This window comes from Anopheles moucheti, chromosome 3, assembly GCF_943734755.1.
Source record: "Anopheles moucheti chromosome 3, idAnoMoucSN_F20_07, whole genome shotgun sequence".
NCBI classification, from domain to species: domain Eukaryota; kingdom Metazoa; phylum Arthropoda; class Insecta; order Diptera; family Culicidae; genus Anopheles; species Anopheles moucheti.
Genome location: NC_069141.1, coordinates 39,016,098 through 39,033,784, shown reverse-complemented (window position 1 = coordinate 39,033,784; position 17,687 = coordinate 39,016,098). Strand labels below are relative to the sequence as shown.

General features: G+C 43.2%; 1 protein-coding gene across 1 annotated transcript; it reads right to left on the bottom strand.

Moving 5' to 3' along the window:
• Positions 1 to 291: 291 nt before the first annotated feature.
• LOC128302683 (nuclear hormone receptor FTZ-F1-like) lies at positions 292 to 15,738 on the bottom strand. Its single transcript, XM_053039547.1, has 7 exons — positions 15,672 to 15,738; positions 13,626 to 13,757; positions 13,308 to 13,536; positions 3,665 to 3,702; positions 2,216 to 2,275; positions 1,091 to 1,205; positions 292 to 889 (listed from the first exon to the last, which is right to left on the bottom strand). Exons 1-7 carry the CDS (start codon positions 15,736 to 15,738, stop codon positions 292 to 294), a joined length of 1,239 nt encoding a protein of 412 aa, XP_052895507.1.
• Positions 15,739 to 17,687: the final 1,949 nt, after the last annotated feature.

Here is a 17,687-nt window from a genome sequence, read left to right as displayed (position 1 = left end):
ATGTCCTCTGGGGTAACTCTTCTGCACCTAGCGCCGATCCGTTGGTTCCACTGTGTGGTACGACCTCTCATTAGTCAAATTAATTTTACCCGAAAATTGTAGCCTTAGTAAGAGCTCGTATGCCATCTCCCTACACAATGCCCGCCGATCAGCGAAGTAATCGATTAAATTATGACTATATCATTTTATGACTTTCTCTCGAGATCCCGAGATGAAATCCGGGAAGGATGCGGATTGCGCAACAGTCGAATGTGATTAAAAGTGATAAAAGTTCCATCAAATAAATTGAGCTCACAGTCGCACGAGACACTTACCGTCGTTATCGTTCATGTTGTCCTGTTCCAGAATAGGACTCGCCGATCCACACGAAGAGGAGCTGTGTTGGGGATGCTTCTCGGCACTCATGCCTGAGCCGCCAGTTGGACATCCACCTGTTCCGAGTCCATTCGCTGATGTCCCGTGCGCTGGTGAACCTGCCCCACTCGGTGACTGATCGCCGGCCATCGAATGGTTCGAGGACGACGTTTTATTGAGGTTCTCGGTGGAACCAGACGAAGGGTTCTTGTTGTTGTTGCTATCTCCACTGCTGCTGTTCATCGGAACTACGGTGTCTCGGTCCCGTTCGGAGCCATTTCCTGCCGAGTGCATCAAGCCGGGCGTTCCGTTGTGTCCCGACATGCCGGCACCGTTGAGATTCATCGACAGTCCGTTCGCTAGACCGTGCATAGCGGCATGGTGCGGATGGTGGGGATGGTGGTGCGGGAGACTATTTACCAGCGAAGACACCTGGCTATGATGGTGCAGAAATTGACTGGTCGGTAAGGCGGGTGTTGGCAAGATGCTTGGACCGTAGCGCGACGGTGAAAGTAGTGCCAATGAAACTGGAGGCCTGGAGGATGAGAATGTAAACGTTTTAAGTTCAGTGCGATATTCAAAATTACTAACAAGGACTTGGACTAGGCGGGTAGGATAGTATTCCAGATCCAACTAACAACAACATCAAATTAACCTTTGATAAGAGTGTCAGGTACTCTAAAATACACATCGGTAATGCAATTGAGGAATTCTGACACAAAATATTCATTCTCACCCAAACACTCCGACGGCAACGGCTGCTTCTCGCAGGGCCCGACCCTGCTCCATATCCCGCAGCGCTTCCGGTCGGATTGTTGCTGTATTTCGTGGTTGACGCTCATTTTGTACGGCTGAAACGAAATAAAGGAATCACATCAGACACGAGACCGTGTGAGAACTTTTTGCACAAGATTTTCGCTAATTGTTAGGCAAGGATCACCCATGAAGGTTCGCACCGTTTAAAAATCCTCTCCGGGACATGTCGGGAAGGTCGGTACCATTTTTATGCATAATTAATTTCGCCATATTTGCACCCGTGGGCGTGCGTTTTGGCAGTTGGTTAAGTAAACGGAACAATTTGTTACTCTCTGGGAACAGTAGGGCTACATACATTGGTTGTTTCAACTCCTCATTAACATTCGCACAGAACCCGTGAAGTCTTTTTTCCTCTTTTCCCTTAAACATTTCAACGATCTTGCCATTTTCACACCTCATAAGTGTCCACATACGACCATGGCACGGCACGTGGCCAAGCCACGGCGTTCGGGACAGCAGGAGATCCTCCAAATTGTGGTTAAATTATCCACAACCCAGAGGAAACCGCTAACCCGACCGTTTTATGCAAACGAACTCTCACGACAACAGCTCGACCCTTTTCGGGAACCGATCTTTTGACATGATTGCTCATACAACCCGCAAACACCTCGCGCACGTACAGCGAAATGCCGTGCGGCGATGTCTTGTTAGCACAACCCTCCTTCAGCACTCTCGTCACATCCGAAAGACAAACCAATTTGTTACACAAAAATAATTAGAACATTGTTCACGTCATTCGCCTCTCGAAAGCCACGGCGAACGCGTGCCATCAGTTTGTCCCGGCCTCGAGAACCTGTGGCATCAGTGGCCTTGGTCGACGATGGCCATCGGTGGTGCTTGTTATGGATGCTTTACTGAAAATCGAAAGTATGAGATCATTTGAATAAACATACATACAAAACGGTTCGCCCTGCAACGGGGGCGCTTGAGCAAAGCATGAGAAGGGGAGGGAAGGCCGTATGACAGTTTGTCTAACCTAGTGCGCTGAGGGAGGATTAAAAAACATAAAACAGTAAAGTAAGTAGCAGCTGGTGACGGTGGTTACCAAATACGTCAATAATTCCTTTCATCTGCTGCCTCAAACTCCCTACGATGCACTGTATTGCTTTTGATGCATGGGATGAAAAAGAGAGATAGAAAAAAACAAATACAAATACGAAAGTAGCACAGTTACGATAACAATTTGGCTCAAAATGCACTACAAATAATCATTCTGGCTGTGCAGGCAAAGCAAGAGTTGACATTCAATATCTTCATCCCAAAAGCTCAGAAAACTGAGGATATTATTTTAACGGTGAACGTTGTACTAGCTATTAATGTAAGGAGGAATTTTGACAGGTGTACCGCAGCATTAGTGCCGCTGTACATAAGTAAGAGAGAGCGTAGGAGAAAGAGAAGCGACGATGTGATGTGATGTGACGACGGGATATAAAAACACGGAATTTGAATAATAAAAAGGAGTCGCGATCACGTAGCGGTGACAAGACGTTCACTGTCCGGTTGTAATTATTTCCATCACTAATATTCGAAACTTTACATTTGGTGAACGTTACATTTGGTGTCAGAAGTGGGATAAGAGTGCCTATTGGACAGAAGATCGTATCGATTCCTATTGGATAACAGAAGGATAGTGGTGCCTTGTGGATAACAGTTGGATAGTGGTGCCTATCAGATAGTTGCGCGTATCGGTGCTTATCAGATAGTGGTGCATATCGGGAGTTATCGAACAGTGGTGCGTATCGGTGGTTATCAGACAATAGTGTGTATCAGATACGATGGATATCCCATCAAGTGTAGAAGAATTAGTGGAGCAGTTTACTCGTACCGGCTTGATAAAAAGGTGTGAATCCTTTGGACTAAGCACAAACGGCACGAAGGAAGAGCTAGCAGGCAGGATAATAGAGCATAGTGAAGGGGCAGGTCAAGACACCACTGGGGTGTGTGATTTTTTGGATGCGGTAGCAGGGTCCAGCATGATGGCGCATGAGAACGTCGATCGTGAGGTCCGGGGCGTGTCCATCTCCTTCAAAGATGTGCAGGACTATTTGCCTACTTTCTCCGGAACGGAAGACGTGAGTGCGTGGGTTGTTGAGTTTGAAACGAGTAGCAAACTGTTCAAATGGCGCGACCTGCACAAGCTTGTCTACGCAAAGCGCGTCCTGGTAGGTGCTGCTAAGGCTTTTGTGAAAAGCATCCCAGAAGTTTGTTCGTGGGATGAACTGAAAAGTGCACTCGTAGACGAATTTGAAGAAAAGGTGTCCAGTGCAAGTGTTCACGAATCGTTGCGTAAACGAAACAAAAAGGCGGAAGAAACATACGCCGAGTATATTTACGCTATGTGTGAACTAGGCAAAAAGGGACATGTTGATGAAGAATCCCTATGTGAGTATGTAGTGCAGGGAATTGACGATAAATCTTCAAACAAAGCGTGTTTGATCGGTACGAAAACGGTAAAAGAGCTGAAAAGCCAAATAAAAACGTATGAAAAGCTTACCGCGCTGATTCGAGAACAACGATCGAAGCGACCAGGTACTGGATCCCAGACGGAAACAAACAACAGACGCCAACTGTTAGTATGAAATGCCGTAAATGCGGGAAAACGGGGCATATCGCAAAAGATTGTCCGAACAAAGCAGATGGTCCTGTGTGTTTTGGGTGCGGCAAGCCAGGCCACCGTGCAAGGGAGTGCAGTGAAAAACCTAGTGCTTCGGGGAACGCGAACCTAATCAGTGGTGGTAAAGGAGGAACGGTCACTATGGAAATCGGAGAAAAAGAGTTGATCACTCTTTTTGACACCGGCAGCCAGTATAATCTGTTGTCAGAAGGTGCTCTAAAGGCTATTGGTGGTTTGAGCGTTACACCCACCGAAATGTGTTTTAACGGATTCGGAGGAAAGCGAACCGCAGCTTTGGGCACAGTGAAATCGAAAGTGACAATCGATAACGACGATTATCCGGAAATAGAATTTTACATAGTTCCCACTTGCAGCATGAGCTATAACGCAGTGCTTGGGAGAGAGGCGTGGAAAGTGATGGACGCTACTGTAACACAACACGGGATAGAAGTACGCCCCAAAAAGAATAAAGAAGAGGAGCGTGATAGTGACGTGTTTGTGTGCGAAACGGAGCAAATAACGGTTCCACCTAAGTTTCGTGAAGAGATCGCTAGTGTGGTGAACCAATACGAGGAAACGCGGTGTAAGGACAATTGTCCAGAAAGCCCGGTGAAATTAACAATAGTGCCAAACGAGCGTATGATTCCTTTTCGACACTCACCAAGCCGATTGGCATACCCAGAAGAAAAAGCGGTGGACGATCAGGTGGAGGAATGGAGAGTGAAAGGAATTGTAAGAAGTTCATCCTCGGACTTTGCCAGCCGTGTGGTCGTAGTGAAGAAGAAAGATGGTAGCAACCGTGTGTGTATAGATTATAGGAAACTGAACAGTATGATCCTAAAGGATGGATTCCCGATTCCAATTATCGACGATGTTTTGCAAAAACTCCAGGATGTGAAGTGGTTCTCTGTAATGGACCTTAAAAATGGCTTTTTCCACGTTCAAATAGAGGAATCAAGTAAAAAATACACGGCATTTGTAACCAAATCAGGGCTCTACGAATTTAATCGAGTACCATTCGGATTGTGCAACTCTCCGGCAGTGTTTATGCGTTTTGTGAACTTTGTTTTTCGGAACCTGATAAACGAAAATGTGATGGAAACCTACATGGATGATTTGATAGTGTTCGCGAAGACAGAAGAGGATTGTTTACGCAAAACTAAAAGAGTGTTGGAGACGGCAGCTGCACATGGGCTCGTGGTGAATTGGAAAAAATGTAAGTTCATGCAGCCCTCGGTACAGTTTTTAGGACACATCATAGAAAACGGAACGATTTCACCGAGCTCTGAGAAAATCAAGGCTGTTACGAAGTTTAGTGTGCCGAAAAACGTAAAAGCAGTCCAAGCCTTCCTAGGCCTGACGGGGTTTTTTCGAAAATTTGTGAACAACTACGCACAGATTGCGCGTCCACTCACCAATCTGTTGCGTAACGGCGTGGAGTTTAAAATGGAAAAGCAAGAGTTGGATGCGTTCGAGCAACTAAAGCAGATACTGGCAAGTGAACCAGTGTTGCGGCTATACCAGAGAGAAGCGGAGACAGAGCTCCATACTGACGCATCGAAAGAAGGATATGGTGCGGTTTTACTTCAACGTTACGATGGTAAGTTTCACCCTGTATTCTTCTGGAGTAAGAAGACAACGGATGCAGAGGCACGAAAACACAGTTATGTTTTAGAAGCCAAAGCGGTGTATCTGGCGATCAAGAAGTTTCGTCATTATTTGCTAGGTGTTCAGTTTAAGCTGGTTACGGATTGTAGTGCGTTTAAGCAAACGCTTCAGAAACCAGAAGTTCCACGAGAAGTGTTGCCGTGGGTAGTTTACTTGCAAGATTTTTCTTTTGAGACAGAACACAGATCTGGGACCAGGCTCAAACATGTAGACTGTTTAAGTCGCTATCCGCTGCGTGTAATGATCGTAGGGGGCGAGGTAACAGCGCGAATACGAGATGGGCAAAGAAAGGATGAGATGATAAAGGCAATATGCGAAATACTTGCTAATCAACCGTATGGAGCATATAAGCTCAAAGGAGGTTTATTGTATCAAACAGTTGAGGGTATTGACTTGATAGTAATTCCTAAAGTAATGGAGAGAGAACTCATAGTGAATGAGCATAACATTGGACATTTTGGTATACAGAAAACTATACACAGTCTAAAACAAAAATACTGGATACCGCATGTAGAACAGAAAACCAGACGAATTATTGAGAACTGCGTGAGATGCATTATTTACAACAAAAAAACAGGGCTCAAAGAAGGATATTTACACCCTATCGAAAAGGGAGATAGACCGTTGCAGACGTTGCACGTAGATCATGTAGGGCCAATGGATGCGACTAGTAAAAGATACAAATATGTTCTAAGCATAGTGGACGCATTTTCGAAATTTGTATGGTTGTATCCTACAAAAACAACAAGTGCTGAAGAAACAGTTCAGAAAATAGAATGTTGGTCCACCATATTCGGAAATCCAGAGCGAGTAGTTAGTGATAGGGGGACAGCTTTCACTTCATTGCTCTTTGCGGAACATATGAGAGCTAGCGGAACTGAGCATGTAGTTTGCACGACAGGTGTTCCTCGCGGTAATGGATAGGCAGAACGAGTTAACAGAACAGTTCTGACAGCACTTGCTAAACTCTCTGCGAAAGAACCAGCGAAGTGGTTCAAATGGGTTGCGCAAGTGCAACGTGCTGTGAATGCGCATGTTAATTCGTCAACTAAGAAAACACCATTCAGGTTAATGTTTGGGGTTGAAATGCGAAACGGAAAAATGGATGATTTAACAAAAATAATCGAGGAAGAAATGTGCGAAGGATTTGAAAAGGAAAGACAAGAAATCAGAATGGAAGCTAAAGAGGCTATAACGAAAGCACAGCTAGATTATAAAAAGCATTTCGATAGAAAACGAAAACCAGCAACAGAGTATAATGTGGGTGATTTGGTAGCCATAAAGCGTACCCAGTTCATAGCCGGCAAGAAATTAGCAAGTGAATTCTTAGGGCCGTATGAAGTAATACAGGTTAACAGAAATGGTCGGTATAAAGTTCAGAAAGTAGCCGAGGGCGAAGGACCATCTAATACTTCAACCAGTGTAGATAACATGAAATTATGGGCATATGTGGCCACTAACCAGGAAACAGAATCATCTGATGACGAAGATGAAGGAGAGGAAAATAGGGCCTTGTAGAGGACTGTAAACAAGGCGTCAGGAAAGGCCGAATGTAAGGAGGAATTTTGACAGGTGTACCGCAGCATTAGTGCCGCTGTACATAAGTAAGAGAGAGCGTAGGAGAAAGAGAAGCGACGATGTGATGTGATGTGACGACGGGATATAAAAACACGGAATTTGAATAATAAAAAGGAGTCGCGATCACGTAGCGGTGACAAGACGTTCACTGTCCGGTTGTAATTATTTCCATCACTAATATTCGAAACTTTACATTTGGTGAACGTTACATTAATTTTAACAAAACTTCAGTAATTGAGCTATTAATTCGATCAACTTGTTTCATGACTTTCCTATCTTACTTTTCGAAAAAATCCCGGTACTCGATGATACTCCAATATCAACAAGTAGATTTCTTTTCAAATTTCCCAGCCAGATTATGTCGCCTTCCCATCAACAGGTGCTCCCTTCTCACAACACATTCTTTCTTGCATAACAATCTCCTCAATTTTCTTACCGAAGCTTTCATCCGACAGAAAAGAACCGGGTCTAGAGCGGCATTCTCGCGTTATAATCTTTTCCGATTGTTTTCTGGTCGACCTACAGTAAGCCGAGTTCCAGTATTTCTCCAGTTCTTATCAGTTTCTCTTGATGGATCATTTGCAAGTTCTTAAAACGTAATTTGTAATGTGTATTTAATAACAAGCAAAAGGTAGCCAAGTGTAACATGGAAGACGAAGTCTGCTCTTCTCACATTTCTCATAACGCCCAATATTGGTTCAGCTTTACTACACGCGAATGTTGTTTTGCAGCTTCACTACGGAAACAATTGGAAGTGTTTCGGAGTGATTCGACTCGTGCGAGTTTTGTGCCTCATTTGCGTGTGCCGTGAGCGTAATCAGTCGCCATTGCCGCTCGACTTTGATGCTACCATTAATGAGCAAACTGTTGATGGACCCCTGGGGGCACCTTGTGAGCTTGTTTCAACATGGTACGACCTTCGGTTGGCAGCTGCGGGAGGATGAAACCGCGCACGTGTCTTGTAAAATTTACATCACCCAAGTGTGCAAACGAAACAACACACAGCCACACACGAAATTAACACTCCGGAACGGGTGTGATGATGGAGGACATCCACAACAATGTTGATCATCTCCAATCACAGCATGAAACAAGTTTTTCCTTTGACGAATTGCACGGGCATTTACTTCTGTATAACTTTATTCGAACAAACACCGTGTCATGTCCGCAATGTTTCTAACAGGACAGCTTTTGATTGAACCAACTAAGACCACAAGAAAACATGGCTTAGAACTCTCTAATCAAGTTTTGTATTCCACTGTCGTTCGCTTTGGTGTTAGCCACACTCATGTGAATATAGAATGTTTTTCTTCGTTATTTTGGCGGAATTTCCCTTCTGTGTGGTTTGTTTCGCATTAGTCGCTGGATTTTATTTTGCAAATATTACCAACGGCCCACGGACACCTGCAAAAGCACTTTGATGAAGCTATCGGGGAAGTGGAGAAAAAAGCATCTCAAATTGCAGCATAACGACGTAATACAATTGTCACAAATTTTATTTCCATCGTCTTTTGAAACGAATACGTACCAATTATCGGACACAAATGCGCTATGAGCTTCAGTTTCTGGATGGATAGCTTAGGTTATGGCCTGAATTGGGTAAGGCTTCATTCATCTCGCAATAACACACTTTTTTCACCACAACTACATAATGTCGCACAATTGTGGTCCGGAATTAGACCCACGAGTTTTCCGAAATATTTTGCATTTGAAAACCCGAAAAGAATCGAGTAATTAAATTGCTTTGCCTCGAGTTCTTACGTGCACTAAACACATCACGATGAGATGTTGCTATGAGCTATGAAATGACGAATTTGGATAACTAACTCGATGACAAAACATCATTTTTTAGAGGACCCTTTTCATTGAACAATATTTTCAGATCTTAAATTGGATTTCCATCGCCAAATGTCTACAGAAACGAACTTGTTAGTCGAAAACTTGTCCTCGTCTTTATATTAGTTCCGTTTTTGAAATGTGTATTGGATTTCAATTTTGAATCTCTAATATAATAGTTTGTAATATTTACTGAAGTTTGTGGTTAGAAATTCTGGAATACTGTTCTAAAAATATTTTCACCTTCAGTCTTATTAAGTTACGCAAATTTAAAAAAATGTTTACGTTCTATTTTATATGGGATTCATAATCATAGCCAACTCTTAACAACTAGTATGTTCTTATGTATATTTATTCACACCTTGCAACGATGGTCCAGAAACGGAACAGATTTCGTGACATATGTGACCCCATGACACTATTATTTTCGTGTTAAAGCCACAAGCCCACACAAATTCACAGTCACCAAGCGTGCAGCGATTATAGCCCTTCCAGGGAGCACGCAAGGCAAATGCAAAGATACGCACCTATTCGCATCTATCCTCTCGCACAGCAACCCTCCTGTCTGTTTGATGCTCTTCCTTTACCATTCTAAATGAACAGAATTACAAGTACTCTCTCAGAGTTCCTCCGTTTGAACAAAAGAATGTTTAATACCGGATCAACTCTTTGCATTTTGGTGGCCTGGCATCCCTTCAACGTCCCATCGAACACTCGAATCAACGTTCCTCCAAATCAACACGCATCCTGGCATTTCGGAGTATTCTAAATCTCATTAGACAGAATGCCACCGAAAGGGAGCTGTTCATTGAAATTGAACTGTTCGCATGAGTCGTCCGAATGCCAAACGTTCACTCGTACTGCCTAACGCTCCACTCGGGAGGGACTGACGATAGAAACGAAGGACGGACGACGACCATGCAAAGTTCAATGTGCCAAAGTGGAAAAGCGAAAACACAATTTTCTTTCCAATAAATTGAATACAATGAACACTGGTCGATCCTGGGGAACATCAAACCAACGCACAGTCGAAGGTCCCAGCTGATGCCTTTGCCTTTTTTGAGCGGATTAAGTGTTGGCTGGTGTGGCGAGGTGATAGAGAGTGATCAAATACGCTTTGCAAGTGTTGGCCTCCAACGTTCATGAAATGTTCGATCCTTGCCGTTCGACTACAGGCAGACAACAAAATGGTGGATACAATCAGGCACAAAGTGAACAAAAAATAGAATTTGCGTTTAATTTCCACAATTGAGGACATAGTGGTTTTGATTTTGCGGACTAGAGCTGGTATATTAGACGCGAACGAAACGAATTACATTTTAATGTGTAGCTATTGATTGCAATATTTCTTAATTTGCTAAATGAAACTGTATTGACATTAATTTGTGTTTATATGATCGCATGGCACTATTAAATTCTAAAATTCATTGTAAAGATTAGTTTCAAATAAAAAAACAAAACTACAATGAGAATATAATACAGTCTAAAAAGTAATTGTTCTGAATTCGCTAATGAGACAAACTAAAGAAAATTTTCAAAGTATTTAAGAGCAATCAAAAACTGTTCATAATACTCCGGTGGAAATATTCATTCCATTCACTCAATCATTCAAACGAAGGTTACTTCACCTGGGTTTAATACGATATATTTATTCCCCCTTATAATTTTAATTTAGTTACTTCCCTATCCATTACCAGTAAATAGCGTTTAAATCTCCTATCATCTCACAAACAATGAAAAATTATCCTCCTCTCCGATGAGCATCAGATACGCCGTGGTCGAAAATTCTCCATTCTTGGTCCCATTTGGTCAAGTGTATTTTTAGAAAAACTTCAATCCTTCCCCTGAGACACAATCATCAAACCGTAGGAGAAAGACGTTTAATCCTCGATCGGTCAAAAGCATCTGTGATACCTGCAGAATCATCTCTGATATCAGATCTCCTTCTCAGTTGATATTCATTTGTCACTTTTTATTCCCTCCACGAAAGTACAGCGAAATGACCCTTCAACCCCCAAAGCTGTCGTCTTCTCAACAGTGCGGTTACAGTTCAAATCTATTGTGGCGAAATACATTCACTGAATTTCATCCACCCCTTTGATCTTACTCTTCAAACCTACCATTTTGTGCAAAATGCACAATAAATCGTCTGTTTATTTACACGTTCGTGATGGCAAAATAGCCTGTCTGAATATTCAACTTCGTTCATACCCGTCACTCCGATCATTGGCCAACAGCAGACATGCAGAAGATCTAATGGCTCCCCGACGGCTTCATTTCACTGACACTGACGAATAAACTTCTGCGAGTATCAACTGTACCGTCCATCCTCTACTTCGAAAACCCTTTCCGTCCATTTGTATCGAGCCGTCACGTCTCTCACTCTTGACACTATCAAGCTAAACACTCGATACGACTACATTTCTATCAACGAAACGCATGCTCAGCGCACCACAAATATCAAAACGTTGAATCAAAATTTGAGTCCACTCTGTTTGCCATATTCCACAGCTCCCCTGAGTTGGCCACGGATTACAGCGGGATTACGGGTTTGTGTGATTTATGGAACCAAAGCTCCGAAAAATGATAATGTTCTTGCTGCTGGAGGCCCGATTCCCCGGACGATTCCAGCACTACCAGGGCTCAGGTGGAAAAGTCGATCGAGTTTATGCAACACTGGGACATGAAGCAGATTACACGTCACAATGGACCAGGACCACCCTTGGTAGCTATCGTCCTTTGCTTTCATATCGCGATGATAAGATGGAGCCACGCTTTTTCGCTTTTTATGTTGCCTCATAAATCTGCTCCAGATGTGCTGAGCGAGACCCATCGACAGGGGAGGAAGTCGTCGGGTATCACCATTTGCTTTCGAAATTGGAAACTTTGAAGTAATAGCACTTCGGAAAACTTCATACTTTTTCGAGACATTGTGGCGTAACGTTCTGCCTTCACCTTTCGTTGTCATGATTTCCTCAAAGCTCTCTTGAATTGTGGCTGCAAAGAGTTTCAAAGTGTTTCCAGAACCTTCATGCTGAGGTCTTCTTTAAAAGGAAGCACCTTTAATCTTGGGCATCCGAAGCATATGTTTGATTTACAATTTACCAGACTTTTAAAACCATGAAATATCAATTAATCATAACACCATTTAGTGGCGGGGTAATCGTCTCATGCAACGCCCTACGTCCGAAAACTGGTTCCTTTTAATACCTCGCGCATTGTAGACAACGAAGCGAAACCCAACCTGACAGAAGGCAGAAACCTCGATGCAAAGGATCAGTGGTGAATCCTTGCACAAATCCTACACCAACTGGTGCTAGTTTACACCCAGCGAAAGAGCTAGGGACCGTTTTTTGTGTGCTGGTCTTCCCTTTATTAAATATGCCACATATTCTTCATGCTGGTCATTGTCAATCGTACCCAAGAGTAAAGTGCATTAACTTCACCACGCATTCGGCGGCATCATCCCGGACACAATTGAATGGTAACATCTGATCGATTTCCGCCTAATCTGTCGTCTACCGGGAACAACTGGAAACTATTGCTACTTCAACTACCCGACTCGACCTGGGACCCGTTTCCGAGGGGTGCCGGGTGAATTGTTGATTAATTAGAATTTAATTTATTGAGTGGCACTCTCGCACTGGCGCTACCGACAACAACCAACGCGCACCCCTGCTGCAACTCCTATCCGACCAGTCATCAGTCACGCCAACTTGGCGGTGTGCATTGATTCCGAGAGGGGTTTTTACGTTAAACTGATACGGGGATTAAGTTGTAGCATCTCGGGCGCACTCGGAAATCTGCCACCAATGCGCGTGAGTCCTTTCCTCTGCACGGTGAGGTGAGCAATAACAACAGAGAAAAAACCAAACCAGGAACTCATTTCTATTCTAGGGACACGAGGGTGCTTCTCGTAGAGGCAGTGGTAAATATTTACCAGATTTTGTTTGCCCGACGCGACCTCGCCGGAAGGCATTAGCTTGAGGGACCACACTGTGTCGCTTTTCCTCCTTTGTTTGATTCGATTGTTATCGGCTAACGAGGAGGTGTTTTGATCGGAAAGCTATTGTTGTATTTGCGAAGGAAATCGGGATGGTTTGTTGTCTTTCGAAAGCACCAACATCAAATATGATGTATGTCGACATAACAAACGCGTGTCGGGATTAGGACTACAAATCGTTTCTGTTTGACGGATTGTGGTGGTGTGGAAAAAAATTTATGACAACATAGCTTAGTCAAGCATGAATATTCAACGGAATACTCTTATTTAAAGGACCATCTAGATGCCGAAAATATAAAACGCATCTTTGTCTTTCAAAGGCTCATATACACTGAGGAACAACACCATGACGATGGAAATTAAATATAAGTATCGTTTGAGCAATCAAACCCTGTCCTATGATGCATTCTGACAGTCACTATATGCATTTGTACTTACCGGTAAATCAATTTCCTCCGGACACTGCGTTTGAAGAACCCGGAGCATCCATTGCATGCCAATATGCCGTAATGCTTTCCGGAGCTCGTATCTCCACAAACGACGCAAATCAGACCGAGGTTCTGAGCCTTCCTGGCTGAGGAGCTCGAACTCTCGTTTACATGCTGGGGAGGCCACGGTAACAGTCGATTCTGAGGTGAATAACACGAAATGGGCGAGCCTCGGTGTTCTGTGGACGAGAGTGAGAACCCAATAAAGTTATAAATTACGATCTTGGCCATTTTACAAAGAATGCACTGACACCACACTCAATCTCACCTCCTTTCCCGGACATTCCATTCTCCATGCGGGCTAGTCCTCCGTGAGTAGCATCATCAATGCCGAACGTTCGACCTCCATCATCCTTCTCAAGTTTATCGTAGAACTCCGCGATAGAACCTTTACTGAATCCTGAAATGAAAGCCATTCGGGAATGATCGCGATCAGCACCTCTTGTGTCTTGTGCGAATAACACCGCTCTACCTCGTGTATCCTTAATTATCATCTCTACTCGTTTATTTGCCCAGATACTTCTGTTCCTTTCCTCCCAGCCATAGCACTGACCTCGACACGTCACCTCCAACTTACAGCGGCCCAACAGCCATCTTACTCGACTCAACAAAAAGTGGATCGGGCAGTTAACAAACACACATCTCTCGCATACCCTTACGCCGCTTCAAGAGCACCACACCGAAACGTCTTCCGCTACGAATAAGAAATTAACTGCTGTTTATTCAGCGGTCAATTCCCAAACAGACTCGGTTACTTTGTGGTGGTGTTATACGTGGCTTCTGGAAAAATCTCATTACTTGAGTATGATTTCACAAACATTGTTTATCACGTTCGACCGTATCGAGTGTCCTCAACTAATTTGTAAACCAATCTCACCTTAATTGTGATGCAATGTAGGTTCTTCAATCTAATTTTAATGCGATTGAATGTAGATCAAACTCTTACCCATACCCACTTGCTTAAGAAACGCGACTGCCATCACGGAATGCTAATCAATTACGTCTGCCACCAAGCAGAAGCTAACACCGTCGACTCCGCGTGAATTCTTTTCGCCTTCAATGAGAACAGAGGAAACCATTTTGGTTTCAACACTTCACTTCATGTATCGTCACATTGTCTCTAGCTTAGGAGGAATTTCAAATTTGCAACTCATCTTTAGAACATCTGTAACAACAAGCCGTTCGCTCCCATTCAGAGGCCCACCGTCGAGTTATGACAGACGAACAAAGTCACCGCGTAAAATTAACATCCTGCTCAATGGCGAGACAATCGCAACACACAAGACCAGATCATCTTTTTTGTAGCGGTTCACTTTTGCCGAATGGGGGCTCAACTATGCGCTCCTTGTTCAACAATGTTCCAGCGATATTTTAACACGCATCAGCTCTCGAAGTGCGATCCAAGCGTTGATTCAACAAAGATCCACAAGAACGAGTGAACCTTTCAGAGGTCTTTATTTCGAAATTCCTAAAGCACGAAGCAGCTTTGAGTACCTCAAAATACCACCAACAACTGAATCAATACGCTGTTGGATGACATCAGAACGGTGGAATTACTTGTCATCATCTCGTCGCCGTGACAGTTGGTAACAGTGTTGCTACCGAAGTCGAATGGAGTGGTTGAGACTATTATTTGGAGGTTGTACGATGATCATTTACAGTTTGATTTTGTTCAATGTTGGTTATTGTCAAATCGACGCATGGTTTACAATCTTTAAACAATTTTTTTTTGTGAAATTCAGGAAACGTATAGCTGATGTGTGAGAAATGGTTTAAATTTGATTAACTTACTTTTCATCAAAAAAAGTTATAAAATAACACCGAAATTCCCAGACAAGCAAATTTAGTTTGATAAAATATCGATCTTATTTGTCTTTTGATGAATCCGTTTCATATATTTATTTCGTGCTCAAGTGCTTCAAGATATTTCAAGATTTCTCTTGTACAAATTTAACTTTTCATCTCATTTATCTTTTGATATTACTTTGAGCTCTTGTTCTTAAACAATATGCAAAGTTTTCTAGCGTATTGTACCCAATTAACTTTATTCTTTACAATGAGATTCAATAAACGCTCATTACCGATCAACCGATAGCTGAGGCACGACTTTTTCATTTATGTAGAACATCTTGTACAATACTCTTATTTCATTGTCTTAATTCAGATTGCTAAATGAAATTCTAATTTAAATCATAAATCTCATCCAAACTGTAGTAAATGCACTTTTGAAACTGAATTATTTTTATTCACAGAGTTTGCAATGTGGATAATCGATTACCTTTCGTCATCAATAGCCTCCGTTTAGCTCACTTACCACTCTTGTTATCCTGCAGTACGGTCGAGCTGTCCATGTTACCGTTTTTCTTGCTGAACCGAAACATCCAAAACCACTTGCACAAAAGCTCTGTCCCGACGGATGTGCTCCTATCAGCATCCCATTGACTCTTGGCGTAGATGATTAGACAAGTCTCGTTCGCGGTTGTATGATTTCCAAGTGCGTGGAAGAACAGTACGCAACTTCACGAGTGTATTCGCTAACAGTCTATTAATCCATGCTGTCAAATGTGGCTTCAGAAGCGGATTCGGAAGGCTTAGCGACACTTTTCACTATCAAACGAACATTCGTTTACTGCACTGATTTGCTAAAAGGTCTTGCTTCCTCCACAAAAAGGCATATCACGCGTATTGAAATAAAAACTACCGTAGGCTACGGAATCTCACGTACTTCCAGAGCCACCAGAACCCGTATCGCACGCTGTCAGTAGTGCGGGAACATTCTGAGTTCTGTTCGAAACCCAATTAACTTCCGACACGCTCAAACCGACCAATGCACTCACAGCAACATACAAAAACTGCAATTGCACACCTCGGAGCAACAAACAGTACGATTTGCGACAATTGTTTTTTTATTGCACAACGTATTTTTTGTCGTCGAAATTGCTTCGCCACTTTGTCACTTTGATGCGTGGTGTCTTCACAAAACTGCCCCGTTCGACAATAACACAATGCGTTCATCCGACGGTATGTCGCTGGGCCTCATCAACACCTTCGGCGACTGTCGTTCGTTCTGCTACTAGAAATCACTCCGTCAAATCGAACACACCGAACACACCAGCCAGCACCTTCGCCAGTTCCGTTGACACAACTGCCAATCTTTCGACACCGAGGCCTCGTCACACTGATGCTTGCGCTGCTGCCTGACGGGCTGCTACTGCTGCCCGTGTATTCTCGCTGACAGCAACTGACGATCGGGGCGAAAATTCATGCAATCGGAAATCTATGATTCGTCCTCTCTTGATGTCGAAAGTCCACATTTGTTACCTTTGCCACTTGTAAGCCCTAAGCTAACTCCTCCCTTATTGGTCGTTTATGTACATGGTGCGCGCGGAAAAGCGCGGTGAAAAGCGAGACGTCGGCCAGGAGTACTGGCGGTAAACGTTTTCCACCCCTCGCGAACTTCGCTGGGAGGATGCTACGGTAGTCTCTCTGGCTCTGTGTTTCCGTTCACGTCGAGGGTTCTTTCGCTCACTCTGCCTGCTAACACTGCGCCAGTCAGACCATCCGAATGCAGGGCTACATCAAACGGTAGCGATATTGTTGCTTTTTGTTGGCCGTTATCGCTCTCGCTTGCTCGCTATTTTCCATCTCCCGAGATCTGTTCACTGTGGAGCTGTGTCGGGCGAACAAACCCTCGGTACAGACTAAAGGCCAAGTGAACACGACATCATACGATGCAAGTGAGTGTTTTGCAGAGAGCTTAGTCGATCACGATTATGACGGGAACTGTGACAGTGACCTCCGAATTGTTTGTGACTGTGCCGTAATAATGTTTGTTGTATTAAGTTTAATTAAAGTCATCATACATTATATTACAAAAAATCATGTCAACTAAGCTGTTATCCCTTATAGGTTTATAATTATTTACTCTTCTTTGTGGATATTTCATAAAATACTCAGTCGCTCAATGAGTTTAGTAGTTAGAGAATATTTGTTACCACTAAGTCAATGCCATAATAACAGTTTATTTATTTAAACGTACTTCGGGATGTTTCTAAGTACACTGCTAGACAGACGTTGGGCTCTAATAACTTGTAGAACTTTATTGAAAACTGCATGAAGAAAGTCGCGATATATTCGTAAAAATAAATAGGATGATCAGACCCTCTAGAAACCACAACAGCTCTCGCTCCATACAAAACTTCGACTAACAATTCCTATCTGACCCATCCTTTATTCGTCACTGTAAAGTGAACGCTTGGCAGTAGCCGTAGATACTGTCGTAGTTCTGCCACAATGTTGATCGATGAATCCGGTTCATTCCGCTTCCCAA

What these genes read in the sequence shown, in the direction of transcription:
- LOC128302683 (XM_053039547.1), bottom strand. Translation starts at nt 15,738, where the DNA reads ATGTTTCGGTTCAGCAAGAAAAACGGTAACATGGACAGCTCGACCGTA. An exon ending in TGGAATGTCCGGGAAAGGAG is followed by an intron (nt 13,537 to 13,625) that starts GTGAGATTGAGT and finishes TCTCGTCCACAG; the next exon opens with AACACCGAGGCTCGCCCATT. An exon ending in CGGAGGAAATTGATTTACCG is followed by an intron (nt 3,703 to 13,307) that starts GTAAGTACAAAT and finishes TCTGGGATCCAG; the next exon opens with TACCTGGTCGCTTCGATCGT.